The 20,146-nt window shown below is 36.9% G+C and overlaps 3 protein-coding genes across 3 annotated transcripts; all 3 read right to left on the reverse strand.

Moving 5' to 3' along the window:
* Positions 1–3,763: 3,763 nt before the first annotated feature.
* On the reverse strand, positions 3,764–6,060 carry LOC127806785 (F-box protein SKIP1-like). The gene is made up of 2 exons (XM_052344298.1): positions 5,629–6,060; positions 3,764–4,793 (listed from the first exon to the last, which is right to left on the reverse strand). Exons 1-2 carry the CDS (start codon positions 6,042–6,044, stop codon positions 4,220–4,222), a joined length of 990 nt encoding a protein of 329 aa, XP_052200258.1. The 5' UTR covers positions 6,045–6,060; the 3' UTR covers positions 3,764–4,219.
* Positions 6,061–10,189: 4,129 nt separating this feature from the next.
* On the reverse strand, positions 10,190–10,747 carry LOC127806786 (UPF0057 membrane protein At2g24040-like). Its single transcript, XM_052344299.1, has 2 exons — positions 10,631–10,747; positions 10,190–10,553 (listed from the first exon to the last, which is right to left on the reverse strand). Exons 1-2 carry the CDS (start codon positions 10,718–10,720, stop codon positions 10,425–10,427), a joined length of 219 nt encoding a protein of 72 aa, XP_052200259.1. The 5' UTR covers positions 10,721–10,747; the 3' UTR covers positions 10,190–10,424.
* A 3,975-nt stretch (positions 10,748–14,722) lies between these two features.
* On the reverse strand, positions 14,723–18,123 carry LOC127806874 (uncharacterized). The gene is made up of 4 exons (XM_052344435.1): positions 17,193–18,123; positions 16,277–16,347; positions 15,255–15,771; positions 14,723–15,168 (listed from the first exon to the last, which is right to left on the reverse strand). The coding sequence occupies exons 1-4, from the start codon at positions 17,307–17,309 to the stop codon at positions 14,977–14,979; spliced, it is 897 nt and encodes a 298-aa protein (XP_052200395.1). The 5' UTR covers positions 17,310–18,123; the 3' UTR covers positions 14,723–14,976.
* Between the last annotated feature and the right edge of the window lie 2,023 nt (positions 18,124–20,146).

Here is a 20,146-nt window from a genome sequence, read left to right on the forward strand (position 1 = left end):
ATCAAGTTAATACCAAGGGGGATTTTGGCCATGAAGTGCCCAAAAATGTTAGAGATCGCCGACGGTGAGCGACAGTCACTAGAAAAGCTAACGGTTGTTGGAGAATGTGAGACAGCTACGGAGGTGAGAGGAAGCTGGTTGTTGTTGGACATCGGCGGCGGCGACGGTAATGAGAGGGATCCAATGGTTGCTGGAGATGCGGTGAAGAAAGGGAGAGTAAGAGAGAAAGAGTAGGTGAAGAGGGGAAAAGGTAAAATTAATATACACTTTGTTGACACATTTTTTTGTAACACCCCACATCGAGCGATAGGAAGGTTCGGGACAACTTACCTTGATGGGCCTACGTAAACTTCCCAGGGGGGTCACCCATCCTTAAGATTCCCCAGCTCAAGTACGCTTAACACAGGAGTTCTTTGCCTGCATTCAGCCCAAAAGGTATCCAACTGGTGTTGTTTCCTTCCTTACTTATCTTGGATATATACTATCATCCTCTGGGCTCTTGGGGTATTACACATTGTGTCATCATGGGCCCACAACCATGGATCAGCTTTTCGCTCTCGCCCTTCAAATGACAAGAGCCCCACCGCACTTATGAGCCCCTCAGTCCCCCTATAGGCGATCAATGTGGGACAAACCCAGTGCTAACGCACCACCGCCTCTGAGGCTCTAGCAGTGGTGCGTTAGCACCTGGAGGCAGTTGTGCGTTAACACCTGGTTTGTCCCATATCAGTCGCCTAGAGGGAAACTAAGGGGCTCATAAGTTCGGTAGGCCTCTTGTCATTTGAAGGGCGAGAGCTGAGAGCTTATCCGTGGCTGTGAGCCCATGATGACAGAATGTGTAATACCCTAAGAGCCCAGAATATGGTAGTATATATCGAGAATAAGTAAGGAATGAAACAACACCAGTTAAATACCTTTTCGACTGAATGCAGGCAAAGAACTCCTGTGTTAAACATGCTTGAGCTGAGGAAGCTCAATGATGGGTGACCCCCTTAGAAAGTTCGAGTAAACCCATGAGGGTAAGTTGTCCTGGACCTTCTTATCGCTCGATACGGGGTGTTACAAAAAAATGTGTCAACATTTGGTGTCGTATGTGGGAACCCATTGGCCGAACTATCCTCTATCACCCCTTAGACGGTCCGCGCCCATGAGCCCCACCGCACTTAGGGGGGAGGCTCTGGTGGTGGTGCATTAGCACTAGGTTCGTCCTACATCAGTCGCCCTTTCTGGGCGACTGATGGGCTCATAAGTGTGGTAGGGCTCTTGTCCTTTGAATGGGTAGAGCTGAGAGCTGATCCGTGGCTATGGGCCCATGATGACACGATGTGCAATATCCCAAGAGCCCAGATGATAGTAGTATATATCGAAAATAAATAAGAAATGAAACAACACTAATTTGATACATTTTCGGCTAAATGCAGGTAAAGAACTCCCGTGTTAGGCGTGCTTGAACTAGGTAAGCTCAAGGATGGGTGACCCCCTCTGGGAAATTCACATAGGCCTATCAGGATAAGTTGTCCCGGACCTTCTTATTGCTCGATAAGGGGTGTTACAAAAAAATGTGTCAACACACTCATTGAGCTTTAAAATCATAACTACTTACTCATTAAACTTTAAATTGTTATTATTTAGTCACTGAACTTTGCTGAATGTCAATCATCCATCACTCATTATAACTCCGTCAAATCTTACAAACGGAAAATGTCCACGTGGCTAACGGAATTCGACGTGGCAAGGGTAAATTTAACATACATTCATTAAACTTTAAAACTGTAACTGTTTATTCACTGAACTTTAAATTGTTATTACTTACTCACTAAATTTTACTCAACGTCAACCATCCATCACCCGTTACATTATCGTTTGATCATGAAACACTCATTACATCATCGTACGATCTTGAAACATATTAAAAGGTTCTTGTATGCATTTGAGATCACTTGCTTCTCAAACCAGAAGGTACAAACTAAATCAATGATTCAAATTAAAAAAAAAAAAAAAAAACTACTTATGCAAACTAGAAGGAAAAAAAAAAAGGTCTGATTAGATTTTTTTACCTCCATTACAAACAATGAAATTCATAAAAAATATATTCAATAATGAGACCAAGAGCTAAAAACTGATTACAAAAATTGTAGCTTTTAATTTGTAATGGAGGTTAAAAATCTAAGCAGATTTTTTTTTTTCTTACTTCTAGTTTGCATTAGTAGCTTTTTTAATTTGAATAATTGGTTTAGTTTTTGGTTTTTGGTTTGAGAAGAATGTGATATCAAATGCATACAAGAAGCTTTTAATATGTTTCAAGATCAGACAGTGATGTTCCCGGGATATAACTCGGATGGCAAAGGATAGGCCATAATATACTGGTGTTATTCCAATGAGTTGCGAGTTCAAACCCTAGTTTCCTTGAGGCACATCCCGCAATTTACTTTCCCCTACGAAATCAAGGTCACAAGCATTGGGAGACCGTGCAAGGGTGGTAATCCCAAGATCAGACGATAATATAACAAATGATAGATGGTTAACGTTAAATAAAGTTCACTGAGCAAGTAGTAACAATTCAAAATTCAGTAAGTAAATAGTTATATTTTTAAACTTCAATGAGTGTATGTTAAATTTAGCTTTATTACATTGAATTTCGTTAGCCACATATGCATTTTTTGTTTGTAAGATCTGACAGAGTTATGACGAATGATGGTTAGTTGACGTTGAGTAAAATTTAGTGAGTAAGTAATAATTATTTAAAATTTAATAAATAAACAATTATAATTTTAAAATTTAATGAATGTATATTAAATTTACTCAAGAAAAAAATTAGGGAGAGAAATTTTCATCGGTCAAAATAATGAATATTGCGATTTCTCCTATGGATGAACCTGTGCGAGACTGAATGCGTACAAGTAACAAACTTCGTAACCATTCGTCTGATATCGCCGCCGTGGCCCGCTCACCCACCACACGCCACTAGCCATAGTGTTCCCGATAAGATCTTCCCGATTTCGGTGCTTTGTCTACTATTGGCCTTCGCACCAACAGCGAGTATGGCTGGAACGAGATGCTTCTTCCCCACTGTTCGATTCATACTTATTCTCTTAGTAGTTTCCCAGTCCTCTCCAACTGCAGCCCACGAGGAAGCTGTGGCCAAGCCCAAGCAGCAGCCTGTTGAAGAGAGCCTATCTAGCTTCTTCAACACACGAAAACTGGGACTTGTAATGAAGAGGAGGAGGTATGTGCCCATGCCTGCTGCCGGTGCCGGTGCCGGTGCCAGTACCAAAACTAGAGCTTCGGCGGCAACTCGAAGGCAAATATCTTCGGTCCCAATTTGTTGTCTTCTTGGTTATTTCATTCTCTTTGGTTTCTTCTTGGTCTAGGTACTAGTATTCTCGAGCGTTATTGTTGTTAGACATGGCAAAACTATATTCGGCTTCCATTTTAAGTGTTTTCGGGGTGTTTGTTCGATGTTATATACATGTCTCAAAGTTAATGGTCTGTAATCGTCGGAATTGATATGTATGCGTGAAGGGCGATTGATTCATCCCCAATATCAGAACTGTTTGTTTTGAAAAACACAGTTTCATTAGTTAAAAGAAGAACCAGAACCTGTGCGCGCGCGAGAAGGCATAAATCTGAATTCTAATTAACACAGTTTCCTACGCTTGGGCTAGCCCATTCTCATGCGCGCGAGGCTAACTCTCCAACAGCTCTCATAAGTCCAAATGGAGTCCAAGAGTGTATAAAGATGATATAATCCTTCCTGCCAATATAGGACAAAAGCACTTTATGAACATTTGAAATATCATTGTTTTACAACATTAGGCACCTTTAAACATTTGTGTAATCATGGCGAATGACCAACCAAATTCCCAAGCGTAGGCTCTTAACGCAAGCTTTGTTTACGTCAGAAGCCAAATGAATGCTTTTTCCTTCAGCTTGTGAATATGTTTAGCGGAGCTTTTCAGTCCTCAATCAAGAATTACTCCATAATAGACAATTAGGTTTCAATTTTCTGTTTATATTCCTGCTGAAAAATCATAGTTCCAAGGCCAAATAAGAATATAAACATCACAAATTCACAGTACATAAGCCACAGATGCCAGCCAGTCGTAGCTCTTGCAAATCAAACCTCATACTGGTTGCACATACAAATTGAAGCTGAAAATTTAACCTGGGTGATGAAATCACTATCATTCACCAAAGCTTAAGTTAACATCTTCGTTGATCAAATTCTGAAAACATCGGTTTGAAATCTCTCATCATACAAGCTCCAATGGCCATATCTCTCAGTGTGGAAGTCTGACCTGGGAATGTAGAAATTAGGCTTCTTGATGTTCTGCAAGTTCTTCAGATTAGCCGATGCATTTGCAATATCTCGGCCAGTCACATTTGCACACCCAAACAGATCTAAATACTCGAGGTTGACACACCCTTCGGAAATAGAAAAAAGGGCTTTAGCCAACATCTTGGAGAACCGAAGCTCTAGATGCAACAGATCAGGCATGAACTTCCCAATCGCAGCAGCCTCCAACTCCCCATCTTGGGGGCAGGCATTCAGATATTCAATGGGGACAATTCCTATGTGCTGAGAGGGATCCAACCAATTCATCAGGTTCCTCTTCAGAACCTTGAGGTTGGGGCAATTCTTCCCCAGCACAGCCAGTGATTTATGAGATATTTCATAGCAATAGCTGATATCGATTTCCCTCAGCTTGGGACAACCAGAAGCAACTTTGGCAATGCATTCATCAGTAACATTTGGGCTACTCTTGATGGAAAGAACCTGAAGATTCGGGCACCTAAGATGGAAGTGGGGAAAATATCAAACAAAAGCAATCAAGTTCATCATTCCAATCTAAAAAAACCTTTACACAACCAATGACAATGAATAATAATGCACTAGCAAAACTAATAGCATCATCTATCAAAACTGGTCTTCCTATTCAAAATCCATTCGCAACAATTACAACTCTAGAAGATTCAATGCAAAATTCCTAACTCAAATAATTTTACATCTAACAACAACAACAACATAAGAAGCCCTAATTCCAGCAGGTGGAGTAGGCTAAATGAATTCTAATGCACCACTCATTTTTATCTATAACCATGTGTTTTTTAAGGTATTTATAAATCATATTGTAGCTAAGAATCTCCCACCAATATAAATCCAAAATTGGAAAAGTTAATCGCTAGAAAAATTAAAAGCCCCTAACTAGAATCAAGTAATGAACCAATCTCGCCATTAAACTGTACATACGTACAAAAATCAGAGGCAGCAGTCCAAAGTTTCCAGTAAATAATGGGCAGCGCGACACAAACGAGTCTATAACAGTCAATTTATGAACTTCAACTTAGCAAAGCCAAATTGCACATAGGAAAACAATTTAATCCAGGAACTTCAGATTAGGGGAAAAAAAAAAAAGCAATGTCCTGGCCCAAATCCTTATCCTCAACTGAAAAGAGAAATTGGTGTATAACAAATACAATTCAAACCCTAAAACCAGCTATTCAACAGCTGATTGCAAAAATTGAAACCGGAAAAAATGGAATTCAAGGAAAAACTAGCTCGATTCGTTGATGTTCAGATCAAAACAGATTGTAAGGAATCACGCAATCGGTAATCAAACCACATACCTCGCGGCGGCGAAGGAGAGAGACCGATCGGAGCAGTGTCGGACGCGAATCTCGGTGAGAGAGCCATCACTCCAGTGGACGGCGGATCGGAGCATGGCGTCGACTCGTCGCTCGAACTCGGGGGTCCACCAGCGAGGTGACTCGGCGGTGGAGTCGAAGTAGGACTCGAGGTCGAAGGCCGAGTTGAGGCAGGGGTCCTGGGCAGCTCGGAGCCAGGACTTGCAGACGAGCATGGCTCGGCTCCATCGGTCCTCCAGAGCGAGCCGCGAGAGGATGTTGATGAGGCACTCGTGAGTCAGCTCGGCCCAATCAGAGCATGAGCCTGACTCGGTTGCTCCACCACCTCCGTTGTTGTCGTCCATTCTCTCTTTCGGTGGCCCTTTGGATGGATGGATTAAGTGTCGTCTAAGATGCATATAGTGGCCTCTGGTCGTGTGTTCAGCCACGTGTCAGATAATATGACCTTTGCCTCCTTTGTCAGGTCAAGCCTGTCACTCACGTGATATCACGTGTCAGTCATCTTCTCGTTTATTTTTTAAGTGAAACTCTTTTTTATTATTCTTTTCCAAGTGAACTCTTTGCTCTTTCAATGAGCGCGATTTTGTTCACGACTTTCACGGGGACTATTTTAACTCCCATACAAAATTAAGAGCTTCTTCCCTCTCTATTTTCTTTTCCTCCCTTTTCTTCCCATTTTCTCTTCTTTTCCAACCAGCCTCATGCAGCGATCACCTCCTCTCACGCATTGACCACCAAAGTCAGCAAGGCAAGAATACAGCTACAAGGTAGAGCTAGGTGGCGAGGCAACAATGCAGCAACAAGGCAAGGCGATCGACGATGAGAAAAAAAGACGAAAAGGTCAACAACGAGAGCAAGAGAAAAGAAAAGAGAGAAACGGGATAAGTATAAACTTCCCCCCCCCCTCAAAATGACCTTTTTATCCCCCTCAAACTAACGAGGGGTAAAGTTATCCTTGTTAAAGGGGTTGAACAAAATCGCACTTTCTTTCAATGGAAGTTGCATAAAATTGGGAACCAAAACACAGATGGGTTCCAAGTTCCAACCATCGTAATCGCTGTCGATAACATCGATGAGATCCTATCATCTCATTCCATAACCTATCTAGGCTTAGTTTAGCTAGGCTTTTTTTAATAGCGTTTAAGTTGAGTAGTGTTTAAGTTGTGTAATAGCATTTAAATTAGATAGTGTTTAAAATGATAACGTGTTTGGATAAATGTACTTTTAAACTATTAAGGTGTGTTTGATTGCATTACCTAGAATTTAATTTTAGGTAATATTGCCTAGAAAACAAAAACCATCTCACTCCCTTGAAAAATGAATTCCATGAAAATAAGTTTTAAATGGTTGTATCATACATATTTTTCCATAGAAAAATTAAGAGTGTTTGATTATTTTCCATAGAAAATGTGTAATAATTACATATTTTCTATAAAAAAATATGTGCAATCAAACACACTCTTAATGTAAAGTTATGTGTTTGATTTGTAAAAAATGATAAGTTGTTAGAACTTGACAAAAAGATTAAAATGAACATGACATTGAATAATGCAAATAAAATTCAAAAAGTATATTTTTTTTAAAATAATTTTTAATTGATGTCAAATTGCTAAAATACTTACAATTACATGTTAATAAATTATAAAATAATTTTTAAAAAATATATATTTTTTTACTTTATGTATAAATTTAAATTTAATTCATAAAAATATTCAATATATACGTTCAAATATTATATAAAATTATTTATTTTTTAATTTTATCAATACATAAAATTATTGAAATTGGAATAGGGCAATTTGGAAGTAGAAGAGGCAGCAGCATATGTGATAGAGGAGACCCCAGGCGATGGCAACAATGAAGGCAGATCTGGAACCAGGAGGTGGCTATGGCGCTTGCAGGCAACGATGGCAGCTTGTGATGTTGGGCAACGATAGGTGGCGATGGCAACGATGGACGGCGATGGCGACCGTTGTGAGAGGAGATTCGGCAATGGAGGAGCCACAGATGTTGTGGGAGAAGAGAGCTTCGTTGAAGGAGAAAATGAGGTGGGGGGATAAGAAGTGTAAATATTGAAATTGGAAAAAGGCAAAATAGTCATTTATTTGGTCAACTCTAGAAGCTCTCACAAGCTTTTCTGAAAAAGTTATGGCCCCCAAAGCTTTCTTTAAACGCTAATATAAAAGCGTTTAAGGTGTAGAGTTTTGAAGCTCTTGATAAATCCAAATAAGTAATTAAATAAGTTTTACAGCTTAAATACTATACCAATAGCTTATAAGCAGTCAAATCACATTGTCAAATGAAACCTTATTGGGTTTAGTGATGGTTGGAACTAATAGCTTATAAGCAGTCAAATCACATTGCCAAATGAAGCTTTATTGGGTTTAGTGATGGTTGGAACGGAGTGTTAATGGCTGGAATGAAGCAATTAGGAAGGAAGGATGGTGAAAGGAGTAAAGAAAAAGAGAAGAAGCGTTTCATATCTAAGTTTCAACCAATTGCTCTCCCTCCCATTGACCCATCTAGAATGCGCCTTTTATATATTCTCCTTCTTATTCTTCTGCTAAGATCTAAAACATTTTCCTCTCTCTCTCTCTCTCCTAATCCACCACCTCGTCTCTTTTTGATTGTTTCCCTATTGCTAAGTTCCAATTATTGTCCAAACCCCAACAATGGGTTCCACAATTGTAGCAACCCAATTGTTAGGTTCCAGGCTCTGGTTCCCCATTAGGGGTGTGCACGGTGCGATTTGATTGGTCTGAATTATTTTCAGTAAGTCGAATCGCTAGTGCGATTTTCTGATCAAGGTCTGGTTTAGGTGCGGCCAAATCGCACCAAATCGCACCGCATTTGCGATCTAGTTTGGTGCGATTTACCGTAGTTTGAAAATAACTATTGACAACATATAATATATTATAAAAATATTGAAAAGAATAATTATATATTATTATAAACTATTATAATCTGTTGGCAATTATAATAGTTATATATTATTATAAAAATATAAAGTAATTTTTATAATAATAAGGGTTGTAGGGGCTGTTGAGGTGATTTTTATAATAATATATTTTTTATATTTTCTTGGGCAGTTTGGTTTTAAATCAAACCGCCAACCATACAAACCACAAACCATGCGGTTTGTACAACCACCAAACCATTTTGGACCACAAAAAAAAAAAAAAAAATTAACCCGTTCGATTTGGTTTGGTTTGGCCAATTTTTGCGGTGCACCGATTTTTTTAAACACCCTTATTCCCCATGATCACCCAAAACCCATTTCTAGTTGATAGGTCCCCTTGCCATTAACGACTTTTTTTTTTTTTTTAATTTTCGTATTTATATTTTTATTTTAAATTAAATTTATCTTAATTTAAAGTTAATTAATGTTGTTTATTATGGGGGATGTCTTGACAATTTAAAAATATATATATACAAACTTATTCAGCAAAAAATAAAGTATGAGTGACCAAGCTTAAAAAATCAAAATTTATAAAGTGTATAATCAAATTTTATCCTTAAATAAAATAAAAAATATAAATCCAACAAGTATATTTTCTTTTATAACTTTAAACAAGTTGTCAAATAGTATCCAAAATATATAATGTAGAATCACATTTGTAGTACATATATGTATATTATGCCTAACAAAAACACTAATATAGGCTACCAAACAATATATAGCTTATCAGCTTAATTTTTTCAATAGTCAATCTTTAACTCATCAAATGCAAAAGAAAAAGCAAAACAAAAATGTATTTAGAATTTAATTCGAGAACAAAAGCTCAGTCATGCTTAGTTGCTTATTTTTTTGTGAGACCTTATTTTCTAGTTAAAGAAATCATTATAAACAAACTAAAGAAGGATAGGATTGAAGAACCTTAAAACTATAAATATAATAAATAAAGAAGGTGGACCTCGACTTCTGCTATGGGTTTCTTGGGGTGTGAGGGTCATGGGCTGTGGTAGTGCTTGATTCGGTCCCATCTGGTTGGGCTAGTCGAAATGATCAGGGTGCTTATCCTAATCTAATGACCCAAAAGGCTTCTTGCCGATAGGCCCTATGGCTATGGAGGTGACCCTAAAGTAGGGGCGTCAGCAACACTTGCCGGGGCCAGGTGTTTGCTGACATGATAGGGTGACCCTTATCTCTTCATATTTCTTCCGCATCAAATATTTTATTTAACAATCTGACACTCTTGACCAAAATTTTTAATCTGATCACAAATGTAAATCTAGAATAACTTCTAATTTTGACTAAAATGTTATTTAGATAATATGAAATTTTTATATTTCATGTAACAATCAATATTAATGGTCAGAAATTACTGTAATTATTTATTATCTAATAATTATAACAAAGTAACAGTTTTGAATTTTGACTTTTCCATTTTATGGCGACTGCAACGACAACTAAAATTCAGCGGCCTTGAATGAGATGAGATCCCCACCTTATCTTTTGTTTTTATTGTCTTTCGTACTCTCTATCTATATATGAAGAATAATGATTTATCGACGAATTGAATCGGACAACAAAACCCGCGGATTCCGCCATAGAACAAATCTGATGCAACAATATGTCATCATCACAATTCACACCACGGTACGTATATACATCCTTCAAACTATTCGAATCGAGTACTAATTAAGATATATAGATAGATCAGATAAAGAATGGAATCAGAGATGTTGATCGATTGCACAGCCGGAGTTGAAATCAAAACCAGAGATCTTATCACGTACAGAGAATTTCACACACACACACACACACACACACACAACTAGGCGAGTGGAGCGTAGTAGTCATTGCGATAAACGCTGGGATCGAGGCAAAGAATTGCGTAGAGAGCGTAAATTATTCCAGGAATGTAACCTAGGATTGTTAACACCAAGCATATGAAGAACTCTACCTGCGCCCAAGCAATCGGCCATTCATGTATATATATATATATATATATATTCACAGAGAGAGAGAGAGAAGGCTTACGCTGCAACAACCATGTCTGAAGCAGACACCGACCGGAGGGAGCAAGATTGCGATCAGGACTTCGCAGAGGATCGCGCATCCATTCGCCATGGTTCAATTTCGATAGGTGGGGGGGGGGGGGGGGGGGGCGAAGAAAATGAATTAATTGGGCTACAGCGACGGTGACAAATGCGTTTTATATGATAGCGATAATGTTAGTATTAGTTGGGATGGCAAGCAATCCTTGCACGGCAGCAGGACACTCAGCTTTGTGTTTATCGCACAAAAGAATAATATTCTTTTAACCAATGAGAAATTACGCACTAAACCACTATAACGTGTCCCATTGGAGTTCTCAAATAGTGTGGGAGTAAGGGCTTTTTTTTTTTTTTTTTTATGGCCAAGATGTTTGAATTTTGCCTATCAAATTATGGAGAAGGTTGGCCTTTTAACTTGATTTGATTTTCGAGTAAATTGAATGCGATCATAAGTTTATATATTTTCAAGCAGACACGCGATTAATTTTCATTAAGTGTGGTATTTTTACTTGCACCAAGAATTGATTCCCCTCGCTCCTAAAAAAGTTTAGAAATTTTATCACTTGTATCATACCCTAAGAGCACAAAACGCCCTATTTTGCTTGCAGGGATAGTTGAGGTGAGTTGATTTTATAACTAGATATAGATATATCATATAAAATATTTAATAAATTTTAATTTAACTCAATTTATAAATTAAGTTTTAAGTATTTTATTAAATAATTATAAAAAAATGACTAGGCTAAGCTAGCCTAAGTTCCAATTTGCAAGTAACTGGGTTGGCCCAATGGTCAGCTCGAGAAGGCCTCACTCGCACACGCATGTGTGGAACTTAGGATTTCTTATGTCAAAAATAAAGAAACTAGCACAAGTTCTCACGTAGTCGATTTAAGGCATAGGCCATCCAGGCCTATGTCTAAGACCCCTAACGAGAGGGGAGGTATTGTTGGCCAGAACTCAAACCCTTCTCATCCCACTTTTCAAGTGTGGAACTTAGGGTTTTCTATGCCAAAAGTAAAGGAGTTGCCACAATCTCTCACATAGTCGATTTAAAACATAGGCTATCAAGGCCTATGTTTAGGACCCCCCAAAAGGAAGAGAGGGGCATTGTTAGCCAGAACTCAAACCTTTCTCATCCCACTTTTCCTTTCGGCTCTCCAAAAAATCATCGATCACTTATGACTTGTCCCATCAAAAACCCAAATCAAAACTCCCACCAATCAAATCCTTAGAGTTCAGTTTGGATTCTCCAAGAGATAATGAGGGGACTAAGCAAGCTCGGGGCAGCCCGAAACTTAAAAGGGCTTCGAATTGATTGTGCTAGGGTTCTAGAAGGGTTTATCGATTTTATATGATAGGAAAGAAAGAGAAATGGTCAAGGTTGAGTCAAAAGCTTCATTGTTTCAGGAAGTCGTCGACCACTTAGAACCAGGAGAAGGAAAAGCTGACTGACCGATTTAGATTGGAGGAGACGATAGACGCGGTCGCCGGTAGAAGGAAGGAGACAGCGGTGGACGCGCGATCTCTAGTCAGGGTTCACGCAGACCCAAGACAACGACTGACGAAAGAAAGAGAGAGAAAGAGAGTCGTTTGCATCGCTACCCCTTAGACTGTCTAGGGCCCTATCAACCCTTAAGTCGGCCTTGAGCTCTCGTACACAAAAATGACAAGATGGTATCGTTTTGGTATTTTTAAAATCTTTTCTTGATTGAAACGTTAAGAAATAGCAAAAGAGTATTTCTAGGCCGTGTCTATAATTTTGGAAACATTTTAGAACCATTCAGTAACATTAAGAAAATATCATAAATGCATTCCATCTCACGACGACATTAAATTCCATCTCTAACTTTGACCACGTTAAAGATAAAAATCTAATTGAAAATTTTTACCCTAAATCTCTTATTCCTTTTTTATTTTGAAAAATCTTGAAAGCGAAAGGTTTTGTTGTTGTCGTTGTCCTTCCTTCTTCTCAATCTTATTCATCGTCTATCGTTTCATTCACCATTGTCCTATTACCTTTTTGTTCTCGTCTGTCATTCTATTTGATGTCATTGTCCTTCCATTTTCTCATTCTCGCTTGTCATTCTTTCATTCCATTAGTTGGCGTAGTCTTTTCACCATGCATTTGAGGTTTCATCCAATTTCGACCAATAATTGCAATTGTCGACTCTTTGATCAACAATCGGCAACCAACAACCAAGAACTAGGATTGGCAACCATCTTTCTCCATATGTATTTATTTCAATTATGTGAATGTATTATGTATGTATATATATTATGTGAATATATATAGTTTTGATAGTTAAAAATTATATTTACAAAAAAAATAATTTTTTATATGTTTTATTTACATTTTTATTTCTTTTATTTTTTTAAAATATTGTTTACCTATTTTTATTTTGTATTTATTATTTATTTTTAATTTTTATTTCATATCACATCTATTTTCTATTTTCTAGTTTCGTTTCAGCCCTTCCCATGTGTTCTTGGTAAGCAACGAGCAGGGTCGTTCATTAGAGGGCAAGACCTTCCCCGTCACCGTCACCGTCGCCCTCCCCTCGAGTCCTCCACGGCAAGACCTCCATCGTCCCTCGATTCCTTCGACCTTCCGTCTTCCTCCAAATCTTAGAGCCCCCTCGCCGCCATCGACGTCGCTCTTTCCTTTGGGCAAACATCAGGAAGCCACACAACCACCGCTTTAGACCACCGATGCCATTAATTTGTCAAAATATTTTTTTTTATGTTAACTTAAAAAGAAGATGTGATGGTTGCGTGCCATTAAATCAAATTTGAGAGTTCAGGGGATGAGAATTAAAAATTTTAATATATTATATTCATTTGGATTTTTTTATTCTTTTAACTTGATAAGGAAAATAATACAATAAACCTTCACATTCAGTTAATATAATATATCGGATGAATAATATATTGATGTTAATATAAAGGACAAAAACCCAATTTATAATTTATCTTTCTAATATAATCGAGAACATAAACACCGAAAGTTGTGTAAAAATGATCATTTTAAAAAATTATTATTTTTTTTTTTACATAATAGGCATCTCATATATGGAAAATTCAAGGTAGTCCTTTCTTTCTAAATTTTTTCATAGCACAAAATTATTAAAAGCGAAAATCAAGGAGATTATAATTTTTAATATGTCAAACTCTTCACTTATATAAAAATATAGAATCCTAACAAGTAAATTAAGTAACTTTTAAATGTTTAATATTATTAATTGCTTAATTATTATGTTAGCTTGAACGTTAAAAATGACAGAGAACGAACGAACGAAGCCCATACTTCCTTACATGTGGTCAATTCAAAATAATGGAGTAATGATGGATCCCTTAATCACCCAGTACTTTTCACTCATAAATTACCCTAATTTCCACTTGTTCAAATATCACATCAAATTACCTTTCTAAGATAGAAATAGAAATGGCCGTAATGTTTTATATGCTTGCTCAAAACATTTTTTAATATTCATTTAGGAGAGGGGAATGGGTTCCAAATCTAAAGAGAAAGAGAGTATCACATTTGTACAAAATTATTTCCTTCATTTAATTTTTTAAAAAATATCTATTTTCACAATTTCGGTTAGCTTCCAATGAAGAAAAACCCACAACCATCAAAGTACCAATTAGAGCAATCTGCAACCATAGTTTCCACTGAACTTTGGCCAACTTCTATTTTGTGCCCCGTAAATACCAAGTTCACTAATAAATCTAGAGTAGCTCTTGCTAGATATTGCACCATTCCAAACATTAAATTGTTTTCCAGATCTTCACCATCAACAGGCCCACAACAAGCCATAGCCATAATTGCCTTCCCAATAACATTTCTAACTGAAAATTGCATCTTAAAATCGGAACCCCAATCCCAACAATGACAATAGAGTCAGAGCCTCAGCCACCATACAAACACTTGATGCATATTCAAACAAGTACAAGAGTGACCCCGCAGCTTAGCCTACTTGTACAATGTAAGAACTAAGAGCTTGCCAGTCCAATGATAAAGAGCTGAGGCTTAAAAAAACTAGCTTTGTTCAACAAGAATCAACAGCTGAAAGAGTAGATGAAAAGATTTCGTAACTGAGAATAACTGCACCATTACAAGATTCCGTGTACCCCGTTTGTCCAACTAAACAGGAAATATATACATGAAAACCCAAAAAAAAAAAAAAAATTTGCATGGTGAACAATGTGATTTCTAGGCAATACTTCCACCAGTTTTGTCTATGTTCAACATATCAGAGCTATGTTTTCCTTCACAAGGAGAAGCTATGAAACATGGATATCTGAAGAATGCAATTCAAAAAGGATAACTCAGACCTTCAAGGCAACCTGGTCCTGCCATGAAATCTTCCTTTTGCCGGCCCGATTTGATCCATTTCCGACATTTCTACATATCGATAATTTCAAGTCATTGAGATGCTCTTCAGTTCCACCTCTGACCAAAAATGTCTTTTGCTCCTCCATTCTCATCGGTTCGTAATTATCCTCTAGTTCCTCCTCTCCCTGAAAGATTGTAAGTCAAATGCAAATCCAACATAACAAAGTAATTTTTACTGTTATCTGTAGTTTGTAATCTCCTAGTAGCTTACCGAGATCTGATTCAGGTCAAAAAGATGAGCTCGGTTCTGTGCAGTGTCTTCCCTTCCAATATAAGCCCTTTCCATCTGGTTTAGATCAAAAGACAGAGCTGGGTTTCGGGAACTAGTTTCCTTTCTGCTGTAAAACCTTTCCATCTGGTCCAAATCAAGAATTGGAATGGGGTTCCGGAAGTTAGCATCCATTCCGCCATATGTTCTTTCATTCCAATTCAAATCAAAAACAGAAGTTCTGCTTCTAAAAGAAGCTTCTTTTCCAGTCAGTACCCTATCCTTCTCGTCTAAATCAAGAATTGGACTTGGATTTCTATGAGCAGAATCCTTTCTTTCCTTCTGGTTTACATCAACAATTGGAGCTACTTTTCGCAGCTTGGCTTCCTTTCTACCATAGTTTTTCTTCTTTGTGTTTTTCTGTTGGGATTCAATGATTTTGGGCTGGACAAATTCTTGTCCCTGGTGGGGTTTTGCAGCCTTGTTTTTCAACAGGTATTTGTGACGACGTCGTAGAAAGCTGTGAATCAGGATAAGAAAGAACAGCCTAGGTCACATTTTACCATTTAAGATGTAGAGACGTACAGATACACCCCAAACGATAAAAAATAAATCGATATCACTTATTGAAATTCAATACCCCAGCTAGTGGGATTAAGGTTTGTCATCATTGTCAAATTGTTATTGTATTGAAATGCAATTCTGATACTTTTGCTTCATTATAATTTTTACAAATACAATTTTGGATTCTCCGAGAATTCTAATTTCTCTCAAGATTTCACGAGACAAACAAATGATCACACACCAAACAGATAAGCTGTAGGCTAAAATGAGATTCAAAATTATATTTTCGGATGGCAATTTGACCAAATACATGCTGAGAAAATTTGTTCATAAAAACATGCACAGTACGAAAATAAGGAGGCAAATTAATTAACACAAATCCAGTTCACCAGATCCTGCTGTATTTGGATTTCAGGAGCACAAGCATGGATCTTAGAATACATTAAGTTGAAAAATAGTACCCGACTTCAGCCAAAAGGGTTAATTTCCTTTGTTTCATAACCTCCAACTTGCTTCTTACGGCCTCAGTTTCCTGCATTAAGCTCACCTTATTAATCTATTGATTATAATTACAAAGGTTGAATGCAAAAAACTATATATAAAAAATATTGAATCATGGAGAAAGGGTCAGCATCTGAGTAACAACTAAACTAGCAGAAAAAGGAAATAAAACATAAGCCCATCAATTGTTGGTCCAAAAGAAGCAAACATAACAACTAATGGATTGAGCCTGGATAGATAACAGGGAACAACAAGAAAACAGAAATGAATGCAGAGATCCAAAATCTAATTCTATGAGGAACTTGGACTGGGGGAAACAAAATAAACAACACTGAACCTTGACAATTTATGTAATAACATACTTAAATCAGTTACTACAGACAGGAATGGAAAATTTGAAACAAGAAGGAAAAAAGTTACATATCGAAGCAATGATAGGAGAATTTTTCAAAAACACAGATCTCATAAAATATCTGATTACAGGGGGGTTCCCTTCAACAATTGTCATGAAAACATAGAAAAAAATTCAGATCAATGGAAATCTAAGAAAAATAAGTTCTGGGTGGGTCAAGCGGACTCATGTTAAGAGATTAAAAAAATTGTAGAATACCCAGAAAGATCTGAAGTCACCAAGCAGCAAAATTTATCCAACAAACACATCTCTACAAGCCCTTTTCCCCTCCAATTCCCGAAACCCAAATATAAAAAAAAAAGGAGGAGACAACCTCAGTAATACCATACATACAACAGAACAGATTCAAACAAAAGCCAGATCACAGAAAAAGCTAAACAGCCATAAAAGAACGCCAAGAAACGGATTTCAAGGGAAAACAAAGATCTGCAACATGTATGAAGAAAACACACAAAGGAGCATACCTTATGCAACTCCCGGTAGTCCTGCACAAGAGTCTGGTGCCTAAATCTGGCCTTGGCATCCTCGAATGGACCAAAAGGCGACGAATTCAAAGCAACTGCTTTCACCTTTCTGGACATGATCAGATCGCAAGAAACACAAAGAACCCGCTAGCCAAGAAACAAAAAACTGGAAGAAGAAGAAGAAGAAGAAGAAGAAGAAGGAGAAGAAGACGAAGGAAAGGAATATGTGTAAATAGAGAGAGGGAGAGAGAAGCGAGAGAGAGAGAGAGAGAGAGAGAGTAAAAAGCCAGAAAGGGGGAAAAGAAAGAGGAGAGGAGGCGAGAAGGGTCTTGGTTTGCTGTTTGTCTGTGCGAAGCTCTGACCGAGACAAAGCCCAAAAAGCCCACAAATAAATCGGGGAAAAACATAGTTGGTTTGAGAGGGTGGGAGTGATGAAGATGGGATTGGGATCTTTTGGGGGGGTTGCAGAAGGGCAATTGTGGCAACGTGTTGTTATTTTTATGCGTACCAGTGAGGTAAGGAGGTGAGTTTGGTTGGATTGGAGGACATTTGAGGCTGCCCACCTCTTTCTTTCTTCCTTTCTTCTCTCTCTCCATTCTTTTTTTGTTTTTCTCTCCTACAGATAAATTTTGGTCCAACTGGGCCATTGTAGAGAGAGAGAGAGATAGAGAGGGGTGGGTGGTGTGGACTCTTCTCCTGTTTCCATGTTTCTTCTTTCTTCTGGGGCGTGTTTGCCTCTGCTAGAATATGATGACATCGCTTTACATATGTATTTTGTGAGGGTGTATATATGGGGAAGAGAGAGAGAGAGAGAGGGAGGCGCTGAAAAGCAGAGAGGGGGGGGAAGGAAGGACAAAGTGAATAGGGGGAGGGGTTGTTTCCTGACGATGTGGTGTTGCAGTTATTGGGTTTTGGTGGCACCTGGTTTTCCTTTCTTTAGTAGGCTCAGGTGTCTGGCATGCCCCCCACCCACCCCCTCTCCCTCTCCGCCTCTCTCTCTGAATCTGATGCCTTTTCACATTGTTTAATAAAGCCTTCAAAAATATCTAAATTACACATATGCCCTTCATCCATCCAGAAAAAAATATACATGTCCATTAATTTGCTTCATTAAAAAAATTAATGGACCAACTAGCTGTGATAATTCTCTTTAAATGTGATCGTACGATTCTCTTTTCACTAAATAATATTCAATTTAAGTCATACTTATTATTTATAAAAATAATTTCGTTACACCAACACTATTAAAATACATGACAAGAACTCATATATTTACTCCGAACAATCAAATTTATTAATATAAATGAGTTTGTATTTGAGAATATTATAATTCGAATATCTAAACGAGCAACAACAAAGGGTACATTTTAAATTTCTAGGCTACCTCTATAATGATACTTTTTCCTTCTTACAAAGTACAATTTTTGTAATAAAGATTTAAAAAAATATTCCATTTTTATTTTATTATGTGAATTTGATTATTTTAATTTTAATATATCAATTCTTTTTTATTTATGATTCCAATTTCTAAGACCTTTTGATTGATCTTTTCCCATGATTTTTCTCCATCTCATTTATTATATATTTGTTTTATTTCATCAAAGAGCACTTTAATGATATTTGGGTATCGGTATCTAAGGGTGGGGTGCAAGAATAAAAAAGAACACCATATAACATAAGAAAATATAGTACAATTCAAAGAAGATGCCACGCACTTCAAATAGGATAATTTGGATACTTTTGTTTGTATCACGGAGTATCTTAAAATTTTCAATTTGTTAGCTCTTTCAAACCATTTATGGCAAATTTTGTGAAAATGATAGTGATTCGGTGGCTCAAATTTTGAATGTAGAGGTAAAAAGACCCCTTTGCCCTTTCATTGACTAAATTAGTCTCTCTCAAATTACATTGATATAATATTTTCCTTGTCAAAGAAATATTATGTAAAAAAAATAGATCTTTTGAGTTTGACACACAAATACACACGCAAGATAGTTAAAATCGAGATTTTAAGTAAAATAAAAAAAATGTTCATAAAATCGAATCGTAAAATTGTAAGATTTTAAAAATAATTAAAAATATTTTTTAATTTTTATAAATATATATTTATAATAACATAATTTTATAAAAATTAAATTAATATCATTTAATAACCTGATTATTTCTTATTATAACTCAAAAAATGATGCTTTCAAAATATAATTCAAAACTAATATGTTGGTATAGGCAATTTAGAAACAAAATATAATTTAAAATTCTTTAGAAGATGATTCCAGTATTTTCCATTTGATTTAAGTTGTAATTTATATTTAAAGTGTAAAATCGTTTGGGATATCTGAAACGTAAAATCGTAAAATTATACATCTAAAATCGAAATTTTATAAGATTTTATCTCAAATAAGATTTTACATATTAAATCGTTTGAGAGTCTTCCAAACGTAAAATCATATGAGTAAAATCGGAATTTTAACATATATATATATATATATATTTACAAAAGATATTGGAATCAGTGGGGTATTTAAGTAAATTGAGGAGTTAAGGGGGACCGCATGAGAATAGCCAACCAGCGTTGTACCATCTTGAAGATTCGCTCAGCTAGAGAGAGAGAGAGAGAGGGGGTGAACAAGAAGCTGAGAAGAAAGAGGAGGCTCGGATTGGATTTGGAGGCTGAGGTTGGTCTCATTCATGTTTTGGCGTCTTGCTAGTTTAGAGAGAGACATCTGCATGTGAGAGAGAGTCGGTTGGATTCTGCAATCTTGAATTTGGTATTAAGGCTGGTAACATTTTCATTTTCAAAATTACAATAATATTAACACGAATTTACAAAATCTTAGTTCCAAAACTATAAATTTAAAAATTGAACCTTTTAGAGAGAAAGGAGGGCATAAAGAGGAAAATACAAATAATTCTCTCGTTTGACCAAACTGAATTAACAAGAGTTCAATCAACTT

This window comes from Diospyros lotus, chromosome 7 (assembly GCF_014633365.1).
Source record: "Diospyros lotus cultivar Yz01 chromosome 7, ASM1463336v1, whole genome shotgun sequence".
Taxonomy (NCBI): Eukaryota; Viridiplantae; Streptophyta; class Magnoliopsida; order Ericales; family Ebenaceae; genus Diospyros; species Diospyros lotus.

Bases quoted from the DNA above. Each gene is read 5' to 3' on its own strand.
- LOC127806786 (XM_052344299.1), bottom strand. From the start codon at position 10,720: ATGGCGAATGGATGCGCGATCCTCTGCGAAGTCCTGATCGCAATCTTG. The intron at 10,554-10,630 runs GTAAGCCTTCTC...GCTTGGGCGCAG, and splicing joins TCAGACATGGTTGTTGCAGC to GTAGAGTTCTTCATATGCTT.
- LOC127806785 (XM_052344298.1), bottom strand. From the start codon at position 6,044: ATGCATCTTAGACGACACTTAATCCATCCATCCAAAGGGCCACCGAAA. The intron at 4,794-5,628 runs GTATGTGGTTTG...CTTCCATCTTAG, and splicing joins CTCTCCTTCGCCGCCGCGAG to GTGCCCGAATCTTCAGGTTC.
- LOC127806874 (XM_052344435.1), bottom strand. From the start codon at position 17,309: ATGTCCAGAAAGGTGAAAGCAGTTGCTTTGAATTCGTCGCCTTTTGGT. The intron at 15,772-16,276 runs GTACTATTTTTC...CCTGATTCACAG, and splicing joins ACCCTTTTGGCTGAAGTCGG to CTTTCTACGACGTCGTCACA. The intron at 15,169-15,254 runs GTAAGCTACTAG...ACAATCTTTCAG, and splicing joins TTGACCTGAATCAGATCTCG to GGAGAGGAGGAACTAGAGGA.